The sequence below is a fragment of the Brienomyrus brachyistius genome, unplaced genomic scaffold, assembly GCF_023856365.1.
Source record: "Brienomyrus brachyistius isolate T26 unplaced genomic scaffold, BBRACH_0.4 scaffold343, whole genome shotgun sequence".
In the NCBI taxonomy this organism is placed as follows: domain Eukaryota; kingdom Metazoa; phylum Chordata; class Actinopteri; order Osteoglossiformes; family Mormyridae; genus Brienomyrus; species Brienomyrus brachyistius.
In genome coordinates this window covers 90,514-103,142 of record NW_026042618.1, presented here as the reverse complement: position 1 = coordinate 103,142, position 12,629 = coordinate 90,514, and the positions used below count along the sequence as shown (strand labels likewise).

Here is a 12,629-nt window from a genome sequence, read left to right as displayed (position 1 = left end):
ACGTTACACGTCGTTATTAGAGTTAACTATGTTGAAATATGATATCTGATAGATAAAAATATTCATCTGTTGACCGCTCATACGTGACGCTCCGCACCCCGCGCTCTCCCCGATCTCCGGTAGAACAATAGAGCTCCGCGAATCGAAGGTTGAATGAGCTGAATTGGACGCTGCTCCCCTCTGGCGCCACCTGCTGCCTGGGAGCTCATCCTATTCGCGTGGAATAACGGTGCCAAAAGTCACGGGATCCACAAATGTTTTACCTTGCTGTGTACTTGTAGAAAATGTAAAAAATCACCAATAACAATGATGAAACATTTCTTATTGGTTTTATTCTGTCTTTATACTTGTGGAAGACGCTCTTTTCGTTTTTGCTAGCTGCATTTGTATTAGCTAAACGCATTGTGTTGATTTGACAGCAGTGTTTTGTATTTGCAGAGCGCATTGTGTTTGTGTGAGACGTATGTTTTGTATTTGTACAGCATGATGTGCACGTTTGCGGATTGCTCGTTATTTATAAATTACATCCGGTTTGTTTACAGATCGTGGGGCATTTGTGAAACGTGTTCTGTGTATTTGTGACGTATTGGCAGGGTTCTAACTCCATACCACAGAACGCCGTCAATGACCGGACTAAGGAGACACACGCACACAGACACGGACTTAAATACACCAAACTAATCAACACAACTAGAAACAGCTGAAGACACGCGGATTCCACACGAGGCAAACGAGGGGGCGTGGCACACACGGGAATCGGAACAATGGGGGGGGGGTAACAAAAGTATATAAAAAAGTACAGAATGAACCAGAAAACGAAGGAAAGAAGAGTCACATATCTTCAAAGGCGAGTTGTCGAAATGCTGCCTATAGCACACGGATGGGTTTTTCATTTTTTTATTTTTTTTTTTAAAAATGATGTTGCTGTATTGACTCAGTGTTATAGGGCAGTCCTCCCACCCTTCTCAGTTGAACTGTAGGAGTTTCAGAATTAGCGGGGGTAGTGGTACCTGCGGAGTAGGCAGAAGTGGTGGTGGGCTTGCCAGAGCCCTTCATATTGGGGACCATTGGCTCTTACTTCCAGTTGCATTATTCCTTAGTTTTGGCGTGGGCTCCGGCCGTACAGGGTCCATTGACGTGATCGTTCTTTTGTGATACGTCTGTGGGTGGAAGATCTATGAACTTGCTTCTGTTCAGGGATGCACATTTTAACTTCTATCCTTATCGGTACTTGCCAAGGTGGCTTCATATTAAGTGCTGTCTATTCAGTGTCAACTCCCGCTGATCGTATACACCTGTGGTTCTCAAACGACGGTTCGTGACAACTCCACGTACCACTAGAGGGAGCTGTCTCCATTTATGCCGTCAGGCAGTCTCTTCTGAGATGGTATAATAAACTTGAACCACTTGTGCACAAATACTACTTTGCTGTTTTTCCAGTGGCAATAGTGCTGTAATTCTCAGCATTGGTTTTTTTTAATTGTATAATGCAAAATACCAAGCATGTGGTGTCTAATCACCATAGTATTGGGGGGGGATCATCATATAAAGGAACTAACCTCTAATTTGCTCTGCAGAGAGGTGCTGTGGGACTGAACCAAGACATGAGGACTCCAAGCTTGCTGGGGATTGCACTCCTCTGCCTGTCTGCCATGCCTGCTGCAATGGATGATGGTCAGTTTTCTGAAAGCCATCCTGATCACTTGCAGGCCATTGGGGGGAGGGTCAGACATAAGCCTGGGCCATTCGGGACCAAATCCAAATGATTTGTTTAGCTCAGTTTGATTCCATATGTCACCTCAGTCCTGGTTAAAGGCTGTTTCCCAGACATGTTTGTATGATTAGATGATGTCAGAGAACAGGATTCTCAGGGTTATAGCACAGCCCCATGGGATTGTTTTCTCTGCTCCCCTAGACAATGTGGATGTAGATCTCCACTTCCCAAAGCGGTGTGGTGGTCAACGCTACTGGCAAAAAGTGGGCCGCTACTGTGCAAAGTATTTCAACACACCAAGCTCCTTCGCCGATGCCGAGGTAAAGCCCAAACCGTCCTCCAGGTGCCTCATTTTGTAGCAGATCTGTAAGTATCAGAGCCAACATCTGTATTACTTCTATACTGCATTCAGATTAATTGTTCCTTTGTGTACCAGTCTGCTTGCAGGCAGGCAGCTTCAGGGGGTCACCTGGTCTCCGTGCACGATGAACAAACAAATGCGGATGTCTTGGCCATCGTGTTGGAATACAACCCCTCCTCACCAAGGATCTGGTTGGGTGGTCAAAGGTTTGGTCAGGTGATGGAGAGCAGGGAGATGTGGGAACAGGGCAGGGACATCCATGTGCCTTGTAATGTTACTGTGAGCCAGGGATGGTAATATCAGACTAGTGACCTGTGTCTGCAACTGATATCGCTCTTTCTCACTCTCCCCTAACAGTCGAATACATTCATCTGGACAGATGGTTCTCCTTGGGATTTTGAGAAATGGGTTCCAGATCAACCAGATAATGCCGGAAATCATGAGAACTGTGTGGAGATGAACTGGAAAGGTAAGAGAATGGAGAGTGGTGTAGGGGAAAGTAGCCAGAGGGACTCATGGAAAATGGTTACTTGCAGAACATTTATTATACTGTGATTGACCAGATTTACCTCAACTCCTTTGTCCAAAGTGAATTTTCCCAGCAAACATTAACTAAAGAACAATCTCTGCCGGGCAAGGCATCTCCTCACCTGACTGTAATCCTGTTTAAAAGTTTCTGAATTTTACTTTTTCTTTTTTAGTGGAACTTCAGTAGTGTTTAGAAATATGCCAATTTTTATATAACAAGTTTATGCTCTTATTGTAAAGAGGGTTTGCTTCAGCATGTGTGACTTCTTGCAGACTTGGGAGAATGGAATGATGACTGGTGCATCAAACAGAAGCCTTTCGTCTGCGCTTTCAAATGGCACAAGTGGTAGCAGGAGCCGGAAGACTGAAATGCTGGAATCGCTCTACGGCACGGCTTGTAAAAATCAGACGGCACATGAAGATAAGCGGGGAAGATTCATGCAAAATTTTGAAATGCTTCGCTAAACTCGTGCAAAATAAAAACGAACTAAATACCAACCATATGATTGCGTTCTTATTAAATAGTTTAAATGCATCGTGTTGCAGCCAATATCGTCATTATTTTGATACAATAATGGTTATTACATTACTGGCTGATGCAGTTATGACTTGTATTCAAATTGTAGTACATTATTGGTAAGTTGTGCAATAATCAACTTATTGCAATAAGAATGGCAGGGAAAAAGTATTACTCTATTGGCAGTTCTTGCATTAGTGTCAGTCTGCCTGTGCTCCGTTTCGGCCCCTCGACCGTCCCCTGTCATCCTGCTCATTTAATCATACCTGTCTGATGCTGTCAGTCCCTGTATATTAGTGTCTGCTTGTCCTGTGCTCCCCAGTCTGGTCATCTGTGCAGTAACCCCTCTAAGCCTCTCTGATGGTGTCGCTCCGTTCTCTCCCGTGTCTGGTTTCCCCGTTTGAGGTATAATATGCCTGCCCAACCCTCTGGGCGCCTCCAGATTCCTCTTTGTAAAGAAGGAAGGCGGAGGTCTGCAGCCATATATCGATTATCGGGTCCTGAACGCCATCACGGTGAAATGGTGGGAACCCCCCCTACTCATCCACTCTGGGCAGAAGCAGCTCAGATCTTTACCAAATTGTTTCTGCACAGTGCCTACAACCCGATCCGGATCTGAGAGGGGGGCTGGTTGCTGAACAGTTCTTCAGACATTCATGAGCAAAGTCCTGGCCGACCTGCCACAGGCACAGGTATCGAGCGTTTCCCTAAACCTGCCATTAACAGCCTCAGCCTGCGCTCCTCACCCCCCACCCCCCCAAAAGAGATTTGTTCATGGGTTTTGGGAGTGAGTAAAAATGCAAATCGGTGTTTTATTGTGGTTGCTGGTGTGACGCATTTCAAAGGTGCAGGAAATCTACGTTTACCACGTGTTCTCTCTGACATATACCAGGCAAGGACCTGTAAATAACATATAAAAGATCTGTTTCAAAATGTACATGATAGATCAGCGTGTAACAAATCACAATTATACAACTCTTTCTGTGATCTTGCCATTTCCTGCTGGATATTTGCTTGTCTCATTTCCTGACCCTTTCCCTGGCTGTGTGGTAGAAAAATTATAAATCCTCTCATAACTCCAGTGAAGCCACTTAGAATAAATCTCCAGACCTTTCAGTTGGTAAGCAAAGGTATCTCTTTTATTCGAGCCCTCCAGCAAAGCGCTCCGTCACAGTACCCCAGCACTGAGAGCAACCAGTTGATAAAGCATAGTTCTCAGTTCCAGATAAGGTCACAAAAGACCAACAAAACAGGCTCAAACGTATAACACAATTCTCCTGCTCTATTGGTTCACCTTCTCGGCTGATAAAATCCACCCATTTTGCACAATTTACCAGAACATGTCTCGACTGCTAGGCTCCTACTTGAGATATGAATATAGATATTGATTATATTGACATTGAATCACTGTAAATATTTGGTTGTCCTTTGACTACTGATTGACATATTGTCATTGAATCACTGTAAATATTTGGTTGTCCTTTGATTACTGATTGACGTATTGACATATTGTCATTGAATCACTGTAAATATTTGGTTGTCCTTTGATTACTGATTGACGTATTGACATATTGTCATTGAATCACTGTACATACATGGCTAACATATGATTAACATGATTAACATAACGGTTACTTATATATTTGTACTACCGCATAACATGTTGCGTATGGCCTACTGCGACTACTTTATATTTGCAACTCTTTGTGCACCAGTTGGGGCAGCTTCGAATCTCTTCCTGCAGGCGGTTTCTCCCCCACCTCACTCCACTGTCTGTCTCTCCAAAGTCTGATCTCTCTTCAGGGTCTGCGGAACCAACCGCAGGCAGCTATCATGAGACGAGGACACACAGTATTCAAAACAATCTCTTGCCTCAGACCTAAGACATAAGAGACCCAATATGCCTCCCCTCCTGGGCCTACCAATGTCCTATTTTCCTTCCACACGCCACCCTTTTGAACACGCGAGACCCACGCTGTTCACAGATAATCAGCATCCACATCCCCGTAATCTACTGGATGAAAGTGTAACGAGGTGAAGCGGACCGATGGCGGTTGGACGGAACATGTGTCACCAGTGGAGTTGCTATTGCTGGTCACATTGATGATAACCTGGGGCTGTGGGTCGTAGAGCCAAGCAGGTAAGGGAAGATCATCCACCCGTGGAGCAGGGGAAGCCCGCAGGAACATACCAGACTTTGTCTGGGAAGACAGAATACAAGAATAACACCTAAACAGCAATATTATTAGTAGAAACACTACATGCAAAAGCAATATACTGAATACTAATGGCCTGAATACCCCAGATAATCCCGGAATCAGTGAGGAGAATCAATAGTCCCAGCTGTACTCAAACAGGCCGTGCTCTTCGTGTATCTCAGACATCTGCTCGTGCATCACGTCCTCCAGATCCTGCACGGCCTGAGAGGAATCAGGGATGTACACGCAACATCCTCTTCCCACGATAGCACAAACACCACCTTTCTCAGCTAATAGGAGATCTAACGCCATATGGTTTTGCAGAGCTACATGCTTAACTGCAGATGATTTACCATTAATGGCCTTCACAGTATCAAGTCTCAGATTAGCCACTTTCTATACTGCAGTCTGAAGGTCTGCCAGTCCAATGGATGGAATAAACACCCCAATACCATTGCTCAGTTCGACTAAGAGACCGTCTGCTGCGTGAATATGCACACACAGCCAAAGACATCTGCGCTCTGGGCACCTAGCATAAGGAGGGACAAGAAAAGCTAGATAACACTACCAATCAACTTTACCCTTTGAAAGACAGAAATCAGCATAACCCTTAAGACCACAGAGAAACGTGAAACATGGTGGCGCCGCTAACAAAGGTCACCAATGAAAGAAGAGTGGGCATAAACCTTACAGTGTACAGGTGGGGAGAAAGGGGATCTCCAGAACTTTATAGCATCGATCCCAAATATAACTATCACAACAAAAATGGTTACCACGAAAAGGCAACACAGTTGTGACCCTCTGAGGGGCCAGTCTTGAAAGAACCACCAGGATCGGACATGCGTCTGCAGTGGGCTTGGTGGACCCATGCGTCGACTCCTTCCACCTTCACTGCGTGAGGAGTCACAATCAGACCTGCCTAAGGCCTAAGACATAACACACCCACTATGCCTTCCCTCCGGGGCCTACCAATGTGAAATATTCTTTCCACAGCTCACAGACTGACCATTAGTTAGAACCTGAACTTGGGTTTGAACTGTGCCCTGCGGCCTTTGATTGACTGTCCCCGTTATAAGGGAAAGCAGGTTCCTTGCAGCCGTTTCTACGGGGGCACAGTCCGATTTCTGGAAGTAAAAGGAATAAAGATAAAACCAATGTATACTTTCTAACCCATGAAAATAAACACTAACCTAGTTCCTCAATCGCACTATATGGAACTTTCACACCCTGCAGGCAATGAAGAATTAAACTAATCAACATGAACAAACTAGACCCAGAACTATAAAAAGGAAACAGTAGGGTTGTAGTACTCGGGTCCGGTCTCGTTCTCGGAATGGGCCGTATTCGTACTCGGTCTTGTCATGGAATCGGACAAACCGGATTCGGGATTATATTTCGAGACCATCCGAGATCACGACTCTGAAAATATTAACGTTAATCCTGCATGACTACCATTTTTTAATTTTTATTTTATTTTGTCATAATTCGGAAGCACTGTAACGCACAGAAACCAAACACATGCAGATAATAATATTGATTCTTCTGTATGTGAAAGTATTTGTGAGTAATTGTGCGCACAATTACAGAAGTAGCTGCGTAAAAATGCATGAGTGGCGTTTTTCGCGAGGTAAACAAACTCGCTCGGTGTGTGCATGCGCTCGCCACTCTCACGTGGAGCTCCAGCACGCGCTACAGTTCAGTCAAATATTTAATTTTATTGCTGACAAAACTCATATTTTATTTGATAGATAACAACAACCAGCGTTCTAATGACAATACAGCCAATTACACGATATTTTTATTGTTTATTCCGGACGCGCATCCATCGCACCATTGACGTGATACGGGGGATTGTGGGAAATGTAGCTGTCCTCCAGAGATGCCAAACGCAGATAATTTTAGAGGCCAAAATGAGTCCAAATAGGCTCAAAACGAGTATTTCTTCATTTTCAATTTATATGAAAATATTTTTTACAATTTTTTAAAAGTTATATCTGAAGTGACAGCACTTTTATAGATAAAGCTAAACATGTGGTGTAAAATGTGCGTCCGGTCTCGGTCTCGGGTCACCCTGGTCTCGGTCTTGGCCCTTTAGAGTCTTGGTCTCGACACACTGGTTCAAGACTTTGATTTCGGATTAGGTGGTCTTGACTACAATACTAGGAAACAGTAAATTCTTGGTGTAGTTGCAACATTCTGCTGGAGAAATAAATAAGACAAAAATGAATATGTCGGAGCTATCATGTGTATGCATGAGCTATTCACACCTGGCCACATCCCCCCCTTTATGGCACTGTTGGGGATGTATCTGGATCACGTTTCACCGTTGCGTTGTTGTTCATCTAATTACCATTCGCGGTAATGCAGGCCATTGATAATGCGAATACAGCGATCTTTAGGTGAGGGCGGCACTACACGCCTCCGATGCAGGTAAAACAAAGAAAGGTGACTTTTTTTTTTTTACTTTTTTGCTGATTTTTACCCAGTTCTTACTTCCGACAATGGACGTTTTGAAAATAAGACATTAATTAAGCACATAAGATTGTTTAAACATGTCTCACTTTAAAACCTTTCAATATTAGTTTAAATGCCCCATATAACCCCCAAATAACTCGTGGCCATAAGTGGAAATTAGCGGGAGAACAATTTAAAATGAATTTGAGAAAGCACTTCTTTACACAGAGTGTATAGTTAGAATATGGAACAGTCTTCCTGTTAGTATAGCGCAAGCTAAAACCCTGGGTTCCTTTAAACCAGAGCTGTCACAACGAACTCCACCTGCACAGTTTTCAGTTTTATATACTAGCAGGTAAAATGTGAAGTAGCTAAAAGTGTCCTCCCTGACATAGGCATATTGGTGGCTGTCAGTAGTACTACGCAGTATTTTAGTGCTCCCGTTAGTTAGTAACAATTTCTAGCGATTATGTGCAAAAACGTTTGCAAACATTAGAGCATATTACCGTTAAACTCTCTAACATGAAAAATACATATGCTGGATTTTAAAGAATCGTCATGTGCAAGTTTACATAGCACAAACAACAACTAACTGTTGTATACAATACGGTTAAAATGATTACTTTCATGTTACACGTCGTTATTAGAGTTAACTATGTTGAAATATGACACTATATTGTTGTGTTTTTTTCTTTCCCTGGCAATCAGGAGTCTGGAGCCGCCTCTGTAGATCTTCAGATTCAGTCTTTATTTCAACAGGGAGGTTACAGCCAAGGCTGGACGCCCTACATAAGTGTCCAATACTGTTTTACACTCATTTTCTACATTTTCTTATCGTGTAACAAAATATCTCGTCACGTAAGCATGCATCACCATTCCCTTAACCATTCCCCATCGTTGTTTTCTCTCTTGATTCACGGCCCTAGATGATAAGTTTGTCAATCATTTCTTTTACTGTTTAGTCCCTCGGCTGAACATAATTGTGTCGCGACGATCTCTACTCGGTTTTTTAAATATCCAGCCGTGAACTTTTGGCCAACTCAAGCGAATCCCTTCCTTCAGTAGCAAACCTTGGCAGCTTCAGCTTGTTGCACATTGTCTGGCTAGAGGGTTGATGATTTGTTTCTCCTTCAACACAGTGATAAGCTGCAGCACTAAAAAAGTACATATTCATATACCAGAGACAGCTAACAGATACAGAAACTTCTAAGGCAACACAAAATGCTAATTCATACTTGTTTTCCATCACATTGTGCTGCAGCAGAAATTGGTCTGCATTCTCTGAAGGTTACAAGCTCACACTCTACACGGTTTACATCAGCTTCTTAATAGAGTCCTAATAATTGCATCGTATATGCGTTATGGAATGCAAAATAATATTCCATAATATAGATAAAAATATTTACCTGTTGACCGCTCATACGTTTACGCTCCGCAAACCGCGCTCTTCCTGATCTCAGGTAGAAAATTAGAGCTGCACGAATCGAAGGCTGAATGATTGATTAGGCTACAATAAATTAATATTTATTATAAATTATTTATAATAATTATAAATTACATCCGGTTTGTTTACAGATCGCAGGGCATTTGTGAAACGTGTTCTGTGTATTCGCGACGTATTGGCAGGGTTCTAACTCCATAAAATCGCCTCCAATACTTCCCTTAACTTTGCAGCCCCCCCCCCCCCCCCCGGGACCTAGGGCTGTGTCAGCCAGTAAATAATAAAACCTCTTCTGTCAGGCTGAGGTATTCCTCCGCAATCAGACGCATAGGTGGGTTTACGGAGCAGTCGTTTGAACACGGGGTTTATTCAGGATAACATATATATCAAATATATATATATATATTTTTTTTTTATTTTTTTTTTTCTGGGGAACATTAATTGTGTCTGGCTCTCTTGCTTCTGATTGCATTGTCTTCCTTTTTGGGTTTTTGCGTGGGCTCCAGCCGAAATGGGTCCATTAAAGTGCTCATTCGTTTGTGATGCGCCTGTTACGTCGTCATTGCAGTATGTATGTATGTATGTGTGTATGAATGTGTCCGCAAAGAGCAAGTTGAGGGAGGGGTAAAAGACAATTTCCCCACAAGGATTAATAGAGTGATGTTTATTACTATATGAGTGTTTAATGTTTAACATATTTGTTTCCATTTAAGAATATACACGTGTAATTATTGTTTTTGTTGGCACTTACCTGTTGTGGCTTAAATATCATTAGGTGCTCTGTATTCAGTGTGGACTCCTCCTGATCGCATAGACCTGAGGTTCTCAAACAATGGTACGTGAGAGGTTCCTCCCTCTAGTGCTCTGTGCAGTTATTTCCATTTATGCTGTCAGCCATAATCTTTTTCTGAGGTCATACACATCGTAAACAATTTGAGAACCACTGACATACAAAACATTCCTGCCTTCTTTCAGGGTCTTTCCAGTGGCAATGGTGCCATAATTCACAGCATTTTGACAATCACTATAATAAGTAACATTTTGAACTAAATTACATAACATTTAATTATTTCATTTTGTAACTAAGTATCATCAACAATTGCGTGATGTTTAACCAACACGATATTAGGGATTATTATTTAACGTAACTGTAACCATCGGTTTGCTCTCTGCAGAGAGGTGCTGTGGGACTGAAGAGCCGAGACATGAGGACTCTAAGCTTGCTGGGGGATGCACTCCTCTGTCTGTTTGCCATGCCTGCTGCAACGGATGATGGTCAGTCAGTTTCCTGATAAAGCCATTCTGACGGTCACTTAAACAGGCCATTGGGGGGGTGAGACATGTGACCATCCTGGGGCAATGAGGACTGAATCCAAACAGGCCCCAAATGATTTGTTTAGCTCAGTTTGAGAATTCCATACATCTCAACAGTCCTAGTTAAAGGCTGTTTCCCAAAACCTTTGTCATTCTACCATCATCGTAACTTCAGAGAGAGAATTCAGTATGATGACACTCAGACAGATTAGGACTCTTGATCATAGCACAGCCCCATGGAATCATTATGTTTTCTGTGCTTCACCAGACCATCAACACCCCTCAAACGCGTGTGTTGGACAATACAAGGACTGGACCCAAATTGGCCAGGTGTGCGCAAAGTATTTCAACACACCAAGGTCCTTCGCCGATGCCGAGGTAAAGGCCAAACCGTCCTCCAGGTGCCTCATTTTGTAGCAGATCTGTAAGAATTTCATTCTAACAGTATCAGAGCCACCATCTGTATTACTTCTATACTGCATTCAGATTAATTGTTCCTTTGTGTACCAGTCTGCTTGCAGGCAGGCAGCTTCAGGGGGTCACCTGGTCTCCGTGCACGATGAACAAACAAATGCGGATGTCTTGGCCATCGTGTTGAAATACAACCCCTCCTCACCAAGGATCTGGTTTGGCGGTCAAAGGTTTGGTCAGGTGATGGAGCGCAGGGAGACGTGGGAACAGGGCAGGGACGTCCATGTGCCTTGTAATGTTACTGTGAGCCAGGGATGGTAATATCAGACTAGTGACCTGTGTGTCCGCTACTGATATCGCTCTTTCTCACTCTCCCCTAACAGTCAAGTACATTCGTCTGGACAGATGGTTCTCCTTGGAATTTCTGGAAATGGGTTGCAGGTCAACCAAGTAACAGCGGAAATCATGAGAACTGTGTGGAGATGAACTGGACAAGTAAGAGACAGGAGAGCGGCGTAGATGGGAGAAGAGTGATGTAGGGGAAAGTGGTTATTAACAGAACATTTATTAGAGTACAATATATTGACCAAATCTACTTAAAATACTCCTTTGTCCAAAGTGAATTTTTCCCAGCAGAAACATTAACTAAAGAACAAACTCTGACAGACAAGGCATCTCCTCACCTGACTGTAATCCTGTTTTTACGGAGAGATAAAGGTTTCTGAATTTTGCATACTGAATGTTTCCAGTGGAACTTAATTTGTTTTTTCCAAAGCACTACTGGTCTTTAAATTGGCATAAAACAGGAGTTTATAGTGGTATAAAGAGGGTTTGCTTCAGCATGTGTGATGTTTCTTTCAGACTTGGGGGAATGGAATGATGATTGGTGCATCAAACAGAAACCTTTCATCTGCGCCTTCCAGTGGCAGCATGAGCGGGGAGACTGAAGAATGATGGAAACACGCTACTGCATCGCTTATAAAAATCAGGCAACACATGAAGATTCATGCAAAGTGCAAAATGAGTAAAGAATCGCAAAATTTTTAAATGCTTCACTGAGCTCATGCAAAATAAAAAAACTATATCATGTGTATGACTGTGTTCTTGTTTAACTGATACATTATTGGCTGGTACATTATGCAGAATGCAGTTATGATATTTGTATTCAAATTGTAGTACATTACTGGTAAGTTGTTACATAATCAACTTTTTATTGCAATAAGAAAGGGGAAAAAGTATTACATTATTGGCAGTTCTTACATTAGTGTCAGGGTCTGTCTGTCTGTGCTCCGTTTCGGCCCCTCGACCGTCCCCTGTCATCCCGCTCATTTACTCATACCTGCCTCCTGTCTGACGCTGTTAGTCCCTGTATATTAGTGTCTGCTTGTCCTGTGCTCCCCAGTCTGGTCAGTGTCATCTGTGCAGTAACCCCTCAAAGTGGTTGTATTTGTACTCTGTCTTGTCATGGACTCGAACAATGCGGACTCGGGATTTTATTTCGAGACCATCCGAGATCACGCCCTACGTTAGTCCGGCGTGACTACTATTACTTTAGTTGTTAATTAAAAATACATATGCTGGATTTTAAAAAATCATCATGTGCAAGTTTGCATAGCACAAACATCAACTAACTGCAGTGTCTACAACACGCTTAAAATGATTATTTTCACGTTACACGTCGTTATTAGAGT

At 42.9% G+C, this 12,629-nt stretch overlaps 1 protein-coding gene across 1 annotated transcript; it reads left to right on the top strand.

Annotated features, from left to right (window-relative positions):
- Window positions 1-821: 821 nt before the first annotated feature.
- On the top strand, window positions 822-11,900 carry LOC125728600 (lectin-like). The gene is made up of 6 exons (XM_049005496.1): window positions 822-847; window positions 1,578-1,674; window positions 1,916-2,034; window positions 2,151-2,291; window positions 2,433-2,544; window positions 11,800-11,900. Exons 2-6 carry the CDS (start codon window positions 1,605-1,607, stop codon window positions 11,883-11,885), a joined length of 528 nt encoding a protein of 175 aa, XP_048861453.1. The 5' UTR covers window positions 822-847; window positions 1,578-1,604; the 3' UTR covers window positions 11,886-11,900.
- The last annotated feature ends 729 nt before the right edge of the window (window positions 11,901-12,629 follow it).